At 45.5% G+C, this 20,000-nt stretch overlaps 1 protein-coding gene across 1 annotated transcript in view; it reads right to left on the bottom strand.

The window, feature by feature from the left end:
• LOC125043192 (carboxyl-terminal PDZ ligand of neuronal nitric oxide synthase protein-like) overlaps positions 1-20,000 on the bottom strand; it is a 306,847-nt gene that overhangs the window by 26,672 nt on the left and 260,175 nt on the right. Inside the window, exons 5-6 of the mRNA XM_047639193.1 lie at positions 19,351-19,440; positions 16,502-16,666 (exon numbers count right to left, since the gene is read on the bottom strand). Coding sequence (XP_047495149.1) covers positions 16,502-16,666; positions 19,351-19,440 — 255 coding nt within the window. The remainder of the gene's footprint in view (positions 1-16,501; positions 16,667-19,350; positions 19,441-20,000) is intronic.

Raw genomic sequence — 20,000 nt, 5'->3', positions numbered from 1 at the left:
TTATAGCAGTATTAATAATAATCATAATAATAATAATAATAATAATAATAATAATAATAACAACAATGATAATAATAATAACGATAATAATAACCATTACAATCACCATCAACATCATCATAAAAAAACACTATCAAGAACAGTATTATTATCACCACCATCACAACCAGACCACAGGAAGAGACAAGCAACAACAGAAAAAAAAACAATGATTAACACAACATAATAAAAAACAAAATTGAAGACTCGAAATTCCAGAAAGAGGAGGAAATAGCCAAAAGTAAAACCTTAATCCTATGCCTGCGCGAACACGGTTTCCTTTCAGCTGATAAACAAGCAAAGCGCAGCGTCGGACGAGGGGGGAAAGCACAGTCACAATACCGTGGTTCTGCGAGGTCGGAATCCTTGGCGTATGGTAAGAAGAGAGGAGGAAGAGAGGGAAGGAGGGAAGGAAGGAAGGACGATGAAAAGCCTTCCTTCAAAATCCTCTGTTCTCTACTGTGTGTAAAGGAGATCTCGCACTCTCTCTCCCTCCTTGTTCTTGTTCTTGTTCTTCCTACTCTTTTTCTCTCTTTCTTTTATTAATCTTTCTTCTTCTTCAAACAGATCAACATGTAGATTAACACAAGAATCGTTTCATCTCTCGGATTTTCTGTTCCTTGTAAAGTTTCGCAGAGCTTATCTGCTTATCTGCTTCCCGTCCTTCCCCTCCCCACCACCCTCAAGTAAAAAAAAAAAAGAATATTTTAAATTCAAAATAATCTCTCTCTCTCTTCGTCTCCGTCCTCAGGATGTGTTTCAAGTCGCGAGTTTCCCCTCACACTTCGCGTCCCTTTCCCCCACCCACCCCTTCCCCTCGAAAGCACTGACGGCGCCGCCCCCGAATCACCTGAAGGCGCCGCCCACGCGAACGGGTCTCACTCAGTAGCGTCGAAACAAGGGCGGCCTCGACTCGCGCCCACGGAACACGCCTCCTGCGGACTCGGGGCGGCGGCGGCGGCAGCGGCTTCGCGATAACTCACACGAGGAACGAGAGGGCCAGTGAGGCGTACCACTGCCCGCGCTGCCCGGGCACTGAGCCACACTGGCACCCCCAGCGTGTGCGCCCGCCCCATGCCACGCTGGCTCCCGCACCTGCTGTGTCCCTCCCTCCCCCCGCCCTCACTCTCATTATCTCTCCTCTTTCATTCTCTCTCTCTCTTCTTTTCATTCGCTACCTTCTTCTCCCTCTTTTATTTTTACCTTTCTTCCCTTCGTCATTCTCTCTCACTCTCTTCCTTTCTTCCACCCCCCTCCTGCACTTTATTATATTTTCTGATCTTCTATTTCGCCTCTCTCCTTCAAGCTCTCCCTCCTCCTTCATTCCACTCCCTTCCTACTCCCCCCCCCTTCTTGCCATGTCGTAATGTTTCACCTATGTCTCCTCTCTATCTTCTGGTTCTTTCGTTTATCACACACTGCCCTTCCTCCTTCCTCCTTCTCCTAAGCTTAAAAGGAAATTCCGACCGGCCAAGGAACTTTGAATCAATAATGACACAAAGCGAAATGAAAAGACAAAGGAGAGAGAGGGGGAGGGGGAAAGGAGGAAGAAGAGGTGGAGAGGAGGAGAGGAAGAGGAAGTAGAAGGAGTGAAAGAGAGTTAGAGAAAGAAAGGAAGAGAGAAAATAAAAAAACAAGAGAGAGAGAGAGAGAGAGAGAGAGAGAGAGAGAGAGAGAGAGAGAGAGAGAGAGAGAGAGAGAGAGAGAGAGAGAGAGAGAGAGGAGTGAGAGAGGAGAAGAGAGGAGAGGAAAAGAAGAAGAGAAGAAGACAGGAGGAGAGGGAAAGATGAAGAAAAGAGGAGGGGAGGAGAGGAAAGAATATAATAAATAAGAGAGAGAAGAAAGAAGAGAGAAGAGAGAAGAGAGAAGAGAGAGAATGAGAAAGAGACGGGGGAGAGGAGAAAAGATAAAAAAAGGGGAAAGAGCGAGAAAACAAGATACACCGTGAAAACAGTCAATTGTTCCTCATCCCAGTGACTCTATCTTCTCTTCCTTCTCTTCCTCTTCCCTTTCTCACCCATTTCCTCATTTCTATTTCCGCGTTGTTCCATCTGCCAGGGAAGAAATAAAGAAAGAAAGAGAGAAAGAAAAAAGAAAGAAAGGAAGGCGAACGAAGTGTTCGTAGAAAGAGGAAAAGGGAAGGAGATAAAAGGCACAATTCTCGGAGTATCAGGCTAAAATTAGTACGATCTCAACTTAAAATACGCAGGAATAGTGCGCGTGTATATACGTGTGTGTGTGTGTGTGTGTGTGTGTGTGTGTGTGTGTGTGTGTGTGTGTGTGTGTGTGTGTGTGTGTGTGTGTGTGTGAGGGGGGGGGGAGAGGGAGGGAGGGGAAGGGGGGGGCGAGGGAGGGAGGGGGAAGGGGGGGCGAGGGAGGGAGGGGGAAGGGGGGGCGAGGGAGGGAGGGGGAAGATGGGGAGAGGAGAGAGGGAAGAGGGGCGAGGAGAGGAGGGGAAGGGGGGCGAGAGAGGGAGGGGAAGAGGGGAGAGAGAGAGAGAGAAGAGAGAGAGAGAGAGAGAGAGAGAGAGAGAGAGAGAGAGAGGGAGGGAGAGAGAGAGAGTGAGAGAGTGAGAGAGAGAGTGAGAGAGAGAGAGAGAGAGAGAGAGAGAGAGAGAGAGAGAGAGAGAGAGAGAGAGAGAGAGAGAGAGAGAGAGAGAGAGAGAGAGAGAGAGAGAGAAAGAGTATGTATGTATGTATGTATGTATGTATGTATGTATGTATGTATGTATGTATGTATGTATGTATGTATGTATGTATGTATGTATGTATGTATGTATGTACGCGCGTCTATACTCACATATATACGTACATCCCCACATGGCAAGGATGCTCCTCTCAGAGCACCAGAATCCCCTCTCGGCCAAGTTGTCATCTCAAGGTTTCTTTACACAAAACAAACGGTTGTAGGTAAACATCGGCGATCATGACAGAACGCAGAAACCTCGCTTATAAACAAACGCGCACTTAGTCACACACTGCATCGAAATCAGGTCGGTGGGCATCAAAGTCATCGAATTTTATCCTTATTAATTTATTTATTTATCTATTCATTTATTTATCTTATCTTATCCTTTTTTTCTTTATTTTTATTATTTTTGTAGTGTGTAACAAAGAAGGCTACGCAACGAAAGCATACGTAGTAAAATATAATTCATGAAATACTTCATGCGTAGACACACACCTCTTACGGCCCGAGCACTCGTACTACAAGTACATAAATAAGTGAGGGAAGATCCACGATAACAACACTGCAGTGGGAGGAACAGAATGGAAATACCACTGACGGAATACACAATTCCGTTGGCTAATTTTCTGCGCCCGTATTCCTACGCAAGACATCTGGTAAGTAAACCTTTTCTGCTCGAACCTCCTTCCACGGGCTGCCAGCGTCGGCCTAATCCTGCTCTTCCTTGAGCGTATACACTCGTTTCCCCTCTCCGGCTCCCCTCTCCCTTCCTCCCCTTTCTTACCCCTTCTCCCAACCCCCCTACAACTTCCTCAACCCCTACACCCTCCTACTCTATTCCCCTTCCTACTGCCCATCCCCTTCCTTCCTCTCCTCTCCCTCGGTCTTTCCCTCCCCTCCCCCTCCTTCCCCAGGCCGAGGGGAGGCTTCCTGAACCCCCGAGCTTCCCCGGGGCAGAAACAGGCGCTTCTTCATTCGACGTCCGAGCCATTTTTATCGGCAGGAGTTTCCCAGTGTATGGAAGCCTATATAGTCCGCCGTTGCCAACATCCAAACCTCACCATCTTGGCAGCCGCCGCGACATCAGTTAGACTTGTTGCTGTTTTCTCCCCCCCCCCCCCTCACTCCTCTCCCTCTTCGTCGCTGCCGCCGTCCCACAAATGCTCGCTCTCCCCTCCGTCTCCCTCGCCCTCTCTCCTCCGCCGCGCCTGCCCCTCCTCCCTCTCTCTCAGTCCGCACTCCCCTCGTCGTCCTTCCCCCTGCCTGCTCTTCCCCTCCCCTCTCCTTCTTCTCCTCTCTCCCCTCTTTCCTCCCCCTCTCCCTCTTTCCCTCCCTCCCCTCCTCCCTCCTCCCTCCCCGCGCTCAATCCACCACACGTCTTACGTTGACGGGGACACGGCGCTCACTTACGCCGCGTGACCGGAGCCGCGATTATCCATCTCGGCCGATCAAGAAGGAGATGATTTACGGCTTCGTTAATCGTGGCGGGGCGAGCCTAATTTATGGCCCGGCCTGGCGCTCGACACTCGCCCGGCCCCGCGAGGCCCTACTGGGGCGGGCGGGCGGGCGGCCCGGGCGGCGCTATCGCTCTCTCTCTCACTACTTCACTCACTCACTCACTCTCCCTCTATCTCGCTCCCCCTCTCCCTCTCCCTCTCCCTTTTTCTCTTTCCCTTTCCTTTTCTCTCTCTCTCCATTCTGGAACTCGCTCACTTTCTCTCTTTCTCTATTCCAATTTGTATCTCTATCCCTATCTCTACCATTGTCTCTATCTCTCTACATGTTTACTCTTTGGCATATGCAATCTTATAAATGGAGACTAAACAGAAGATAAAAGAAGAGAGAGAGAGAGAGAGAGAGAGAGAGAGAGAGAGAGAGAGAGAGAGAGAGAGAGAGAGGGAGAGGGAGAGGGAGAGGGAGAGGGAGAGGGAGAGGGAGAGGGAGAGAGAGAGAGGGAGAGGGAGAGAGAGAGAGGGAGAGGGAGAGGGAGAGGGAGAGGGAAAGGGAGAGGGAAAGGGAGAGTGAGAGTGAGAGGGCGAGTTAGAGAGAGAGAGAGAGAGAGAGAGAGAGAGAGAGAGAGAGAGAGAGAGAGAGAGAGAGAGAGAGAGAGAGAGAGAGAGAGAGAGAGAAAGAGAGAAAGAGAGAAAGAGAGAGAAAGAGAGAGAGAGAGAGAGAGAGAGAGAGAGAGAGAGAGAGAGAGAGAGAGAGAGAGAGAGAGAGAGAGAGAGAGAGAGAGAGGGAATAAAAGTGACTAATGCTGACACCTTGACTACGAATTAAATTAGGAGCGCCGTCGTTAACCGACATCCACCGACTAACCGTTCATCCATCTCAAGGGCTATTTACGGACACCCGTGTGACAAGCGAAGATCGGAAAGGGCGAAGAGGTAAGAAGAAATCGGGAGAAAGGAGAGGCGGAAAAGAAAAGAGAAGGATAGAAAAAGGAGGCAAAATAGGGGGGGAGAGTGCAGAAGGAAGGAAGGAAGGAAGGAAGGGGGGGAGGGAGGGAGGGAGGGAGGGAGGGAGGGAGGGAGGGAGGGAGGGAGGGAGGGAGGGAGGGAGGGAGGGAGGGAGGGAGGAGGGATGGGGAGAGGGGGAGAGAGAGAGAGAGAGAGAGAGAGAGAGAGAGAGAGAGAGAGAGAGAGAGAGAGAGAGAGAGAGAGAGAGAGAGAGAGAGAGAGAGAGAAGAGAGAGAGAGAAAGAGAGAGAGAGAAAGAGAGAGAGAGAAAGAGAGAGAGAGAAGATAAAGAGAGAGAGAAAAAGAGAAAGAGAGAAAAAAAGAGAGAAAGAAAAAAAGAAAGAGAGAAAGAGAGAAAAACAGAGAGAAATAAAAAAGAAAGAGAGAAAGAGAGAAAGAGAGAGGCGGAAAATAGAAAAGGAGGAGGAGATAGATATGGATAGCTTTACAAATAGATTCCCAGTAAGACGGGCAGATAGATGGATAGATATACAGATAAGTAAAGATACAAAATGATTTCGAACTACGACCAGCTTCATAATAACAATGTTCTTCAACCTTTATCATTACAAAGTTCTTCAACCTTTATCAAAAGCTGACCCACGATAAACCCGACCATAACTCTTTAAAATCCTCCTTGTCAGAACCCCTTACCCCACCCCCCCCTCGACCGCCTTTAAGTATGTATGACCACAAAAGCCCTCGATAATTTTGAAAAAAAAAAAAAAAATAATAATAATAATATGAAATCTTGAAGACATGGGATCTACCGACGCCTGTGCTTCCTACCATCTCTCCTCTTGTTTTCTTCTCCTCTCTCTCCCTCTTCTTTTTCTGTTCTTCCTTAATCTCGTGAACCAAGGATATCTCTAGCCCTCCTTCCTTCCCTCCCTCCCTCCCTGTTCCTCCATCACTCTCCCTTCCTACTTCCCCCTCCTTCCCTTCCTTCTTTCACTTCCCCCTCCTCCCTTACCCTCTCCTACGCACACCCTCCCCCTCAGTCTCCGTCTCTTCTTCCCTTTCCTCTCCTCAACCCTCCCTCACACTCCTCCCCTTTCCCCCCTTTCCCTATTCTCTTTCCCTCTCTCCCCTCCCCTATCCCCTCCTTCCTCCCTCCCCCCCCTTCCCCCAATCCCTCCCCCAAAACAACATACTATATATATAACGCCACCACATATCATTCTCCTTCGTATACGCGCTGCCAAGATTCCCCAGTGTCTCGAGGTAAAAATCCTGAGAATGTAAAGCACCATCTCTGGGCTCTTGTATGTGATGGGGGAGGCGATGGGGACGGGGGGGGGGGAGGAGGGGGGAGAGAAGAGAAGAATAGGAGGGGGTGATAAGCGGGCGAAGGTGAAGTGAAGGGGGGAGGGGCCGATGGGGATGGGAATAAAGGTAGAGATAGAGAACAGGAGGGGGTGAAAAGCGGGAGGGGGGGAGGTGAAGGGGATGGGAGGGGTGATAACCGGGGGCGAGGGTAAGGTGAAAAGTGGGGGGACGGAGGGTAAGAGGGGGAGGGAAGAGGGGGGAGAAGGTAACAGGTTTGGGAGAGTAAGGGCGAGGAAGAGGAGAAAAGGAGGGGGGAGGGAAAGGGGGAAGGGAGAAGGTAGGAGGGGAAGGGCGAGAAGGCTTATGAAACAACACGGAAATAAAATGGAGAAACACTATGGGGAATAAACACGCATATGACAATAACGACACAGAATGAATACACATAATAACGAAAGAGAAGGGAACGGACGTAAAAATCTCCAGAGCGAGAGGCGAAACACGAGAAATGGAACAAAAGCATAACAAGAACTCAAGAGGGGAAGTCCAGAAGAAAGAGGGAAATACAAAGGATATTTAAAAAGGTAATAAATAAATGCAACAACACCCCTCCTTATCAAAAGGGTCAAATCAGAAATGAAAGTAAACAAGAACCCTCGTCCCCCCTCCCGGTAAACGCATATATATATATATATATATATATATATATATATATATATATATATATATATATATATATATATATATATATATTATATATATATTATATATATATATATATATATATTATATATATATTATATATATATATTATATATATATATATAATATATATATATATTATATATATATTATATATATATATTATATATATATATATTATATATATATTATATATATATATATATCATATATATATATTATATATATTATATATATATTATATATATATATATGTATATATTATATATACATATAAAGATATCATATATATATAAAGACATTATATATATATATAAAGATATATATTATATTTAATATCTATAATATATATAATATGATATATATATATATATCATATATAATATAATAATAATGTGCATATATATAATATATATAATGTATATATAATATAATATAATATAATATATATATGTGTGTATATATATACTTATATACATACATCCATACACACACATACATACAAACATATATATATATACATATATATATATATACACATATACATATATAATACATATATATACATATATGTATATATACATATGTATATATATATGTATATATATAAATATATATATATAAGTATATGTATATAAGTATATATGTATATAAGTATATATGTATATATAAGTATATATATATATATATATATATATATATATCTATGTGTGTGTGTGTATATATATGTGTATATATATATGTGTGCATATATATATATATATATATATATATATATATATACACACACATACACACACACACATATAAATATACACACATACATATACACACACATATACAGATACACACATATACAGATACACACACACACACCCACACACATAATAACAAGAATATATAAATAAATAAAAAAACAGACCAAAGAAAAAACAAATAGTATATATATACAAGGAAAAAATACAGAAAAAAGACAAAACTTAAACAAAATAAGACCAAATAAAAGGGAGATGGCGGCTGGTGAACTGGAAAGGTACGAGGTACGATTTACTCTATTTTTTGAGAGAGGAGAGGAGGAGGGAGGGGGAGGAGGAGGAAGAGGGAGGGGGAGACATGGAGATGGAGAGAAAGAGTCATTATTATTACATGTATTACTAATAATACTATGACTATTATCTATCTATTGTGTTTTATTTTTGGGAGAGATTTCTGGAAAGATCTTTATGTATAACATTTCTTGTATTTCCTTTTTATAACAGGAACATCAACGACCCTCTATCAAAATGAAAAATAATCATAATGCTGCAACTATATGTTTCCTAATTTCTCTTTCTTCTCTTTCTCCTCTCTCCTCTCCCGTTTTCATCTCCCATTCTTCCTTTCTCCCATTGCCTCTCCTCCTCTTCTTTATTTTCTCCTCCCTCTCAATCTCTTTTCTTCTCTTCTCTTCTCTTCTCTTCTCTTCTCTTCTCTTCTCTTCTCTTCTCTTCTCTTCTCTTCTCTTCTCCCTCTCCTCTTTCCCTTCTATCCGTTTTTTCCTGTTATCCTCCTCCGTTCCCCTTTTCCCAAATTCTCCCTCGCCACACCTTTTTCAAGCGTCCTAACAATGGGCGGTTTGTGGAGCAGAGGGGAAGCAGATAAGGGGGAGGAAAAGGGAAGGGAAAGAGAGAGAGAGGAGAGAGAGGAGAGAGAGGAGAGAGAGGAGAGAGAAGAGAAGAGAAGAGAAGAGAAGAGAAGAGAAGAGAGAGAAGAGAGGAGAGAGAGGAGGGAGAGGAGTCAGAGGAGTCAGAGGAGAGAGAGAGAGAGAGAGAGAGAGAGAGAGAGAGAGAGAGAGAGAGAGAGAGAGAGAGAGAGAGAGAGAGAGAGAGAGAGAGAGAGAGAGAGAGAAAGAGAGAGAGAGAGAGAGAGAGAGAGAGAGAGAGAGAGAGAGAGAGAGAGAGAGAGAGAGAGAGAGAGAGAGAGAGAGAGAGAGAGAGAGAAGAGAGAAAGAGAGAGAGAGAGAGAGAGAGAGAGAGAGAGAGAGAGAGAGAGAGAGAGAGAGAGAGAGAGAGAGAGAGAGAGAGAGATGAAAAGAGGATCCGCGGTAAATAAGAATGTAAACAGGCGAGAAGAGGGGGAAGAGACATAGGGGGTGGGAGGAGGAAGAGGATGAGGATGAGGAAGGGGGAGGAGACAAGGGGGAAAGGAGGGGGGGAAGGGGAGGCAGGTGAGGACAAAGGGAGCCACGGGTAGGGGCAGCGGTGAGTCAGATGCTATTAAAAACAAGAGAAGCGTATCTAGTGACCAAAGGGCCTCCCGTCGACGTCAGCCTCGACCCCCCCCCCCCCCCCCCATGAAGGGAGTCACGCCGCTGAGGGAACGAAAACAGGTGGCATTGTTGGCCGCTCGCTCTCACGCTTTCCCCACGGTAGGCAAAGATACGGTCGTCTGTGTATGCGATTGTGTATGTTCTATATGTATGTATGCGCGTGTGTTCAGATAAACAACGATATAATACATCTACATATCTATGTCCTTTTTCGTTCGGTCTCTCTCTTCTCTCCCCCCCCCCCTCTCTCTCTCTCTCTCTCTCTCTCTCTCTCTCTCTCTCTCTCTCTCTCTCTCTCTCTCTCTCTCTCTCTCTCTCTCTCTCTCTCTCTCTCTCTCAGACACACTCACTCACTCACTTACTCACCCACACATATCTATATTATTTATATAAGAAAGGAAGAGGAAGAGCGAGGGGTGGAGAGAAATAGATAGATATGCAGAAATAAGGAGAGGGGTAGATGAGGAAAAGACGAGAAAGAGGAGAAGATGGGGGAGGGGGGGGGGGGGAGATAAAGCCGTCAAGGATAGAGAAGGGCCAGAACTGAGCAGATTGGCGTGACAGGTAAAGAAGGAGAGAGAGAGAGAAAAAAAAAAAAAAAAAAAAGAAAAAAAACACCACCAATAATTGCACACACGTGGCCAGTCTGTTATGCCCCCCCCCTCCCTCCCCTCCCCTCCCCTCCCCTCCCCTCCCCTCCCCTCGCCCACTCCTCCCTCGGGAATCATCTCGCTTCGAACAATGCCTATGGTAACACTTGGGGGTAAGGGTAAGGGGATGGGTAAGGGGTAAGAGTAGGGGTATGGGATAAGGGTACGGGGTAAAGGTAGGAGAAAGGGGGGAGGGGGAGGGGGAGGGGGAGGGTTGGGGAAGGGTAGGGGAGTAAGGAGTATGGGATAAGGGTGCGGGGGTACGGGGGTACGGGGGTAATGGGGAAGGGGGGAAGGGGGTAAGGGAGTATGGGGCACGGGGTACGGGTACGGAGTGAGGGGGTAGGAGGTAGGGGGTAAGGGGTAAGGGAGTAGGAGTTAGGGGAGAAGTGTTTTTAACCAAATATACAACACGACTCTGGACCATTTTTATCATTATTAAATTCCTACCATAATTACTTGTATTATTATGATCATTATCACCATTATTATCGTCATCACTGTCATCAAATCATTATTGTTATTAGTAACATCATCATCATTACCATCATCAGACTATCATCATCACCTTCACTATCATCACCACCATCATAATCAAAATGAACATCACTACTATTAAAATCATAAGTTGCATTTCAATCGAAAACGCAAGTGAAAAGTTATGCGTGGTAATAAATAAATAGTTGCAGAGACGATCACCATTCTATTTTTACTCTACGTTAGCAAATACATATATATATATATATATCTTGCAACATACACCTTTTGCATTCCACTTCTAATTGCAATCTCCCCCCCCCCCCCTATCCAAGGCTTTCAACGTTTTATTTTTTCCCCTTTCTATTTTTGAAATGGAAAGACGAAGGACGAAAAGGATGGAAGAGCGAAAGAGAGAGAGAGAGAGGAAATAGAGAAGAATAAGAAAACGGATAAAAAATTTGAGAGAGAGAAAATAAGGGAGAATAAGAGCAGAAAAAAAAGAAAAAAAGACATGGGATAGAAGAATAACTAATGAAAGCAGAAAAGAAAGTACAAAACAGCAGAATAAAAAGAAGAAAGAGGGGGAGGGGGGGAGACGCGAAATGGGAAGAATGAAAGAAAAAGGAAAAAGAGAGGGGAAAGGGGGAGAAAGACACGGAAATAACGCAAAGAAAAAAAAAAGAAATGAGAAGGGCCGAAGAAAGGATAAGAAATAAATGGAGAAAGGGAGTGTGAGAGCGAGAGAGTCCCAGAAAAGACCCGCGTTTACCCTCAAAATACTGCCAGCGCCTCAAAATAACCCGCGATGACCCTTCAAATGCCGACGAAAACGCGGCAAAATTCGCTCCGGGCCCCTAGCCGCCGCCGCCGCCCCCCCCCCCCCCCTCCGCCTCCTCCTCCTCTTTCTTCCCCTCCCCTTCCCCCCTTTCACTTCCACCACCACCACCATCAGCGCCACATCAACCTTCACCACCCCCTCCACCACCACCTCCACCTCCACCACCACAACAACCACCACCACCACCACCTCCACCTCCCCCTCCACCACCATCTCCACCACCACCTCCACCCGCCGACGGATTTGGGGCTCGTGATGAGTTTGTGTAATAGGTAATAGGATTATCCTGATTGCGGCGGTAGTGATAGGGATGATAAAGATGGGAAGAGCCAAAGAGAGGGAAAAATGAGGAAGGTAAAAGGTAACAAATAGGAATAGGAATAGGAGTGGGAGGAAAAAGGAAGGAAGGAGGGAAGAGAAAAAAAATGGGAAGACGGAGCAATGAGGAGGAGGGAGAGAAAGGTAAGAGGGAGGGATGAGGGGGAGGGAGATGTAGGTGCGAGGGAGAGATGGGGAGAAAAAAGGATGAAGAGAAAGTAAGGACAGCTGGGGAGAAACAGAGGATAAGAAAGGAAGGATAAATAGGATTAAATGATGAAGGAGAGAAGGGGAGAAAAGAGGGAGGATTGAGAGAGGAGGAAAGGAGAGAGAGGAATGAGCAGGGAGAGGAGAGAGGAGAGAGGAGAGAGGAGAGAGGAGAGAGGGGAGAACACCCTCCATCTTGTCCGAATGATTTGAATGGCGATGTTTACACAAGATGATGAAGGTGAATATGTGTTGCATTGTGTCGAGTGTGTGTGTGTGTGTGTGTGTGTGTGTGTGTGTGTGTGTGTGTGTGTGTGTGTGTGTGTGTGTGTGTGTGTGTGTGTGTGTGTGTGTTTTTTGTGTTACCCTAATCGACATATATATATGCGTGTTTGCTTTCATGAATGCAAGCGGGGGCGCAAGCAGTGAGGCTTTAAGACCAACGCCTTTCAACTCTGCAACAACGGAACCACATCTCGGCGAAAGTCAACACAGCGTCACGCCAGCCGAGATAGTGACTTTGGTTGTCAGGTGTCTGCCTGTCGCGCGCGCGCTCCCTCGCTGTCTGCCTGTGCTTTTAAATCAGGGCCTTTATTGCTACGGAATACAAACCGTATGACAGAACTTCGTAAATGGGAAAAAATAAGAAAAAAGTTGTGTGTAATATCCCACAACGGAGATAAAGAAAAGAAAGGAAAACGAAAAAGAGAAAGAAAGGAAGAAACACGAAGAAAAACACCGAGTGAGTTTTCTTTCAACACACTAAAAAAGAAGAAGAAGAAAAAAAAAAACACTGTCAGAATGGCTAAATAGTTTTCCCAGCCTCGTAAGGGCGCGTGGCACGGCGCCCTAACACGTTCAACTCACCAACCACACTAACAAGCCTTCACACGCCCGCCCATTCGCCTACCTTGCCTCCCCCCCCACTCCCTACCCCTTTACCTCCTTCCTCCTCCCTACCTCCTCCCTTCCCTTACGCCCCTCGCCTCCCCCCCTCTATCTAAACCCTTACCCTCCAATCTCCTCTTCCCAACTCCTCATCCCGGCCCTCTCCCTCCCCCACCTCTTCCCCTCCTCCGACCCTAGTCCAAGCCCCCCCTCCCCCACCCTCTGAGTCCAGGAAAGCGCGGGCAAAAAAAGGAAACTCCCGCTGCCGGTATGACACGTGCCGCGTCTCAATCCGCTGAAGCAGGTCTTCGTTTTCGCTTTCACCATGAGCTTGGGGGGATGTTTTATGTACACCCAAAGAGAAGAAGCTAAAAAGTTAAAAGAAAGAAAGCTAAAAAAAAAGAAAGATGAAGAAACAATAAATATGACGGAGGTAAACACGATGGTTGAAAAAACGTGTTGTGCTTGCATGCCAATACTCGAGGTGAAATGTTGGTATTTTTAGAAACTCGGAGAAGAGATATTCCACAGACCCAAAATGTCGAAGCAAACACGCGCTCCACGCACCGTGCGCTTCATCGCTCTATGAAGGCGGCCGCGGGGCTAAAGCAGATCGAATATCAAAAGCGACAATAATAAACGATGAAGAGGGAGAGGGAGAGAGAAAGCGAGGAAGCAGATAGCATGAAACAAAGAGAACTTCATAGGAGAGAGATACCAATAGTCGAACAAAAGGAGAACGCAAACACCTCCAAAAACAGCCTTTTAACACGATTCCGCGCATCTACAAGCATCCAAAAGCAGCGACAACAACAACAAGCGACACGCGTCCTAACAATTGAAATCTTGACAATGCAACCCGGAACGCGCCTTCACAACACGTTTCTTCTCCGTTTCCGAGAGAAGCAGCTTTGTCTCGAACGCACGAAACGCAAGGTGAAAACATCTCGGGCAAAACGTTAACAGCAAGGAGTCAGCGAATCGAGACTGACTCACTAAAGGTCTATTCGATCCCCAAAGACGATTTAATTTTATCTTGATTTTACTTTATTCATGTATCTAATCTTATTTTCAGGGAATACTCGCTTTTTTTTTTTTTTTTTTTTATCTCTCCCCTTCGATTCCGACTAAATTCGTGAGCATTTTGGGCGCGCAAGTCGAGATAAGAGATCTTGAACCCCGTATATAGATTTCTATTCCCGTCTCAGGCCAGCGAGAAGTCTGATAGACGAAGGTCACTTAAGTTTTTTTTTTTTTTTTTTTTTTACATTTCTTATTTTTGAATGTGATTCTCAAATAGGAAAGTTTCATATATCAAAGGGAAAGTCAGTTACGAAACTTATCTTATTACAGTATTTCAACGAGACTTTCCATTAGTTTTGATAGAACGGTACAAATTTCGATGCATGAGCTTCCGAAAAACAGTCAAGCGCAGGCAAAAGTAGTACATTAACGCACTTCTTCACTTCTACATCTATTTAATCTTCAACCTCAGCGGTATACACAAGATCCACAAACTTACATACTATACATACACAAATGTTTATGTTTATGTTTATGTATGTATGTATGTATGTATGTATGTATGTATGTATGTTTGTATGTTTGTATTTATGTATGTATGTATAATTGTGTGTGTGTGTGTGTGTGTGTGTGTGTGTGTGTGTGTGTGTGTGTGTGTGTGTGTGTGTGTGTGTGTGTGTGTGTGTGCAGGTGAGCGTGTGCGTGTGCATTTGCGGGTGTTTAGAGGGAGGGGGGAGGGGGGGGGGTGAGAGAGAGAGAGGGAGGGGGGGGAGAGGGAGAGGGAGAGAGAGGGAGGAGGGATAGGGGATGAGAGATAGAGAGAGGGGAGGGGGAGGGAGGGAGGGAGGGGGAGGGGGAGGGAGAGAGAGAGAATGAATGAGTTAGTGAGTGAGTGAGTGAGTGAGTGAGTGAGTGAGGGAGGGAGGGAGGGAGTGAGTGAGAGAGAGAGAAAGAGAGAGAGAGAGAGAGAGAGAGAGAGAAAGCGAGAAAGAGAAAGAGAAAGAGAAAGAGAGAAAGAGAGAGAGAGAGAGAGAGAGAGAGAGAGAGAGAGAGAGAGAGAGAGAGAGAGAGAGAGAGAGAGAGAGAGAGAGAGAGAGAGAGAGAGAGAGAGAGAGAGAGAGAGAGAGAGAGAGAGAGAGAGAGAGAGAGAGAGAGAGAGAAAGAAAGAAAGAAAGAAAGAAAGAAGAGAGAGAGAGAGAGAGAGAGAGAGAGAGAGAGAGAGAGAGAGAGAGAGAGAGAGAGAGAGAGAGAGAGAGAGAGAGGCACAAATTCAGATTAAGACAGACAGATAAACAGAGAGAAAACAAGAGAAAGGAAAACCACCCCACTAAATATGTCACCATTAACAGAGTCCCCCCGAGGCAGTCACAAAGGCGGGCGAGAGAGAGCGCGAGTCCAAACACGGGGCCGGCCGCTCTTTCACAAGGGGGTGTGTTTGCTCGGGAGACACTCGGGGCGCCGCTACTTTTCAAACGCTCCAGCTAACAACCCTTAAATATTCACGTCGTGTCCGGGACCCCAATGGCGAATGGCTCGCGTGAATTTGTGTTTCTTGCTTCTCCCCCCCATAGCCCCCCCCCTCTCTCTTTCTCTCCTTTTCTTAAGTCTCTTCCGCTCTCTTTCTCTTTTCTGTCGTCCCCTCTGTCTCTTTTCCTTCTTTTACTCTTTCTCTTTTTTTCTGTAATTCAACACACGTCGCTGTTCGTAATGAGACAGGGAGGATGAGAAGGAGACGGAAATAAGGAAGAGACTAAAACAGTTCGATGAAGGAAAATATTCGACTGTGGGGAATAAAACGCCCCACTATCGAAATCTAGAGAAACCCACTTAGCGAAGTTAATCGAGCTAATTATCTATCAGTTCGCTATAAACTAGCCAACGGTTATGTGACATAAAGCACTAACGACGAGCTCACGGATCTAAATATAAATTTATCTCTTTCGCTTAGCCTGCGTTCCCATTTTTCCCGTTTTCTGTTTACTGGAACCTCAAGGACGAACTAAAATATTGTCTACCGACCTTCAATTTATTTATTTTTTTAACTTAAGGCCGGTATTTATGGAGAAAAGACATGGCGACACCAAAAGTTGAAAATTACTGAAATGTCATATTACTTACCAGAAAGGAGAATTCCAGGAGTAGTAAATCTTAGAGCCGAAAACAACCATTTACTTACCTTGTGTCTTAAAAGTCTACTAATAAATTTACGATCTATTACTAAATAATGATATTTTGGAGTGGCGAAAGAAACAAATGACTTGTTTCTAAGTACTTACAAAAATCTTTCAACTTGGCCACAACAACACGTAATATTTCTGGAGGCGGAAGAAACAAATGAGGTACTGTATGGCAACGCACATCCCCCCCCCCCTACAAAAAAGTCTACGATACGTGCGCCTCATTTGACTATCATCTTTCGCCTCCCGAGACATCGTTTAATGAGGTCCTGCCCGTTGCGTGAGTAAAATGAAAATGAAAAAGCGAAAGTGAAAAAAATATATATATATATACACTGAACGAACTCCCAGCCTTCCGCATAAACGGAATACATTATAGCATAGCACACTAAGATTACTCCTTCCTCTGCATGACGGCAGGACCTCAAAACGAAAAATAAAACGACGCAAATTTACCTTCTTTGTGGCTTTGAAGACATTACATCTGAAGACGTTCGACGCAGCGTCTCGGGCGATGTAGGAGAAAATCTTGAGATCCTGCGAGTCGTGGGAGACGTAGAAAATACGGTATATAGGGTGGTTCATCACCTGCAGTTTGTTCTCGTCCAGGGCGGCTTGCTTCTGTTGGGGGAGAGCAGGGGGGGTTAGCGGTCTAGCCTCGTGGATGGGACTGGCGGGAGGGAGGGGGAGGGGCGTTAGCGATCTGGCCTGGAGGAAGGGAGGGAAGGAAGGAGGGAGAGTGGAAGAGGGGGAGGGAGATGGAGAGAGGTAGAGATTTGATTTGATTTGATAAATTTATTACGTCCAGTGGACGACAAACAAGTTTACAAATAAGTACAAAAGGTGACCGTGTCTTGCAGAAAAGAAGGACAGAGTAGAAAAACAAGAAAAAAATACAGAGAAGAGAGGAAACTTAAACGATAAAGAGATAAACAGAGAAAGACAGAACAGAGAAAGACAGACATCCGTTTAATGACTATGCGATTCCGAATGTGTTTCATTCTCCAAGCAATTATAACTTTCCTTGCACAGACACAGACACAAGCAGATGACGTGAGTATGAAAGTTAGCGAGCTGTGTCTTTTTATTCGATTTTCACGTTTATCACATTCAATCCTCTTCCTCCTTTCGTGTTGGGAATAAGGAAAATTAGAATAACTAGGAGGGAGGTGACGAAATAATGATAGTAGCATTAACAATAATGATAAGGGTAGTAATGGTGATAACAAATCATGAAGATAAAAAGATGAAATGAGAGATACACAGATTGATAGATAGAGAGAGATTAATTAGACAGACACCGATAGACAGATAATTCAGATAGATAGACAGATAATTCAGAGAGATGAACACAGACAGATAGACAAACTGACAAATTAGACAGATAAACACAGGCAGATAAACAGACATAGAAGGGAAGAAAACAGAAGCAACACGAAGAGGAGAAGGAAGGAGAAACGGCATGCGGAAACACAGTCAGAAAAAGACCACGGGAGGAGGTATGCCTGCTGGGATCGGGGGAGGGGAAAGGGGGGTGCAGAAGGGGGGGGGGGGAGTGCTTTAACATGATGACTCTGACATGTAAGTATCTGCTGAGTGACAGGCCCGTCATCTAGGCCATGCAGGGTACAGAGCCATCAAGGGGGGGGGGGGGGGATGGAGGGGGAAGGAGGAGGAAAGGAGTAAGGAAAGAGGGGGGGAGGGGGCGGGAGATAGATGCATAGCGGGAATCCTCTCTTGCGATGATGCGTGTGGAGAAGGAGAGGAGAGAAGGAGGAGGAGGAAGCAGAAGCGACCAAGAAAGAAAATAGAAGAAACGAGAAGAGAGGAGACGAGAAGAAAGAAAATAGAAGAGACGAGAAGAGAGAAAGGGCGGAGACGTTTAGAGAGCAGAGGACAGAGACGGAGAGGAAACGAAAGGAAGAAAAGTCAGGAGGGGAGATGAAAGAGACGAAGAGGAGACGAAGGGATGGGAGGGGAGAGGAAGAGAGGGGGGGGGAGGGGTCGGGATGCGAGGAATGAAGGGCGACTATGTGGGATGAGCTGTTTTGAAGTGCATTAAATGTGGTAAAAATCCGCGAGCACGGCCTGCTTGACGTTGAGAAGCGGGTGTTATGTGGGGTGGGGGGGAGCGGGAGAGGGGGGGGGGAATGGGGGGAGAGGGAGAGGGGGGGTGGAATGGGGGGAGCGGGGAGAGGGGGGGATGGGGGGAGAGGGAGAGGGAGGGGGGAGGGGAGGGGAGGGGGAGTGACACTCCTTGTGGTATTAAGATTATATATCATTTTTATATATACACGCACATGTGAATGAGTAAAACACACACACACACACACACACACACACACACACACACACACACACACACACACACACACACACACACACACACATTACACAACAGAACGAGCTCCTCTATAATAAGCCCGCGGAGGCGACGGCGTCCATCCTCGCCTGCAGAGAGGAGCGCCCGACGAGACGCCGCCGCATCTCGTCAGGCGGGTTCATTAGGCGATGGCATTTCTGGTGCCATGCGTTGCGCCGTAATCACATTTAATCAACCACTAAAATGCAAACAGACATGCATGGACATTCACTAACATGTACACATGTACGTGTATTCTTACAAACGTGTAGACATAGATACATACATACATACACAGTATATACATAAATTCATACATAGACAAACACATATATACATACACAAATACAACAACAATCAAACACACACCATGCATTATGTAACAAAATCTTAAATGCTCTTCGTCTATCACAAGCAAAACGCAGATTTAATTCCGAAAAAAAAAAAAAAAAATCCCAACTCCAAAACTTCTCACAAATGAATATTCTTCCCGCGCCCTTTGTTCTTGACACTCGTGAAGTAATCCCATAAAAGTTCCGGCGCGGCCAAGCACTCGCACACTCACTCTGGAGGCCTCTCTCTGACCGACCAAAAGCCCTTCGAACAGACGGAATAAAGGGAAGGGGAACTTTGAATAACACGATACTTTATTCGATGATTTCCTTGGGTACGGTTGGTAATTTCACTCACCATTTTGTTTCCTTAGCTTACTAAATGTTATTCAATGAATTCACTTACAATTTACTCAGCCACTGACCTATCCAAGCATTCACTCACACATCCTAATCACGGACACACTTCATTCAAAGCTGATCCCTGATCTCACTCACGCACCATTTCCAATCGTGCCTTTTACTCGCCCATTCACAAATCCCCTCAATCATTCATTCACACTTTCCGCCGCTACTACTATTCTACTACGACACGTGACCCTCCGACTCACCTTCTTCTTCCGCAGCGACACCTTGACACCTTCCGTTGACACTTCGAAGCTCACTTTCTTCTTCTTGATCCCTTTGGCTTTAAATTCGTACTGAAAGAAAGGAGAAACACGACATGAGAAAATAAGCAAATGAAGGAAGGAGGGAAGAAGTAAAACGACGATAAAATTCCGTCTGGCTCAAACTCCCTACCTAAAATACCGAGCGAAAAGTAACATGAGAAAAACAGGGACAGTTAATTACACGGTATTACAATCCTCCCTAAACAAATCGGTCCTTTCAAGAAGAAATAGAAAAAGGATAAAAAAAACTAAAATCCCAAAAGTAAAAAAAACACACCTTCGATAATAGCCACCCGAAGACTACGAAGAAGAAGAAGAAGAACAACAACAACAACAACAACAACGAAAACAAACTACAAATGTCGTCCGAAATTCCCTCCCGTAATCCCGAAGATCTTAACGACAAAGTCCGCGTATCCTCCGCGTCCTCCGTGTGCTATCGGCCGCCGATCCCTGGGCATCACCCCTTGTCCCAACGAAATGGATGTTACGGGATACACGTCACCGGCCGCTTGCCCTTTGATCTGCTACACACATTCCGCTCCTCGAGACGCCGGCCGGAGTGCGACGGGGCCGCCGGTGCCAATGGG

This window comes from Penaeus chinensis, chromosome 33 (assembly GCF_019202785.1).
Source record: "Penaeus chinensis breed Huanghai No. 1 chromosome 33, ASM1920278v2, whole genome shotgun sequence".
Lineage (NCBI taxonomy): Eukaryota > Metazoa > Arthropoda > Malacostraca > Decapoda > Penaeidae > Penaeus > Penaeus chinensis.
The sequence above is the reverse complement of the archived record's forward strand: the minus strand, read 5'-3'. Positions and strand labels throughout refer to the sequence as shown.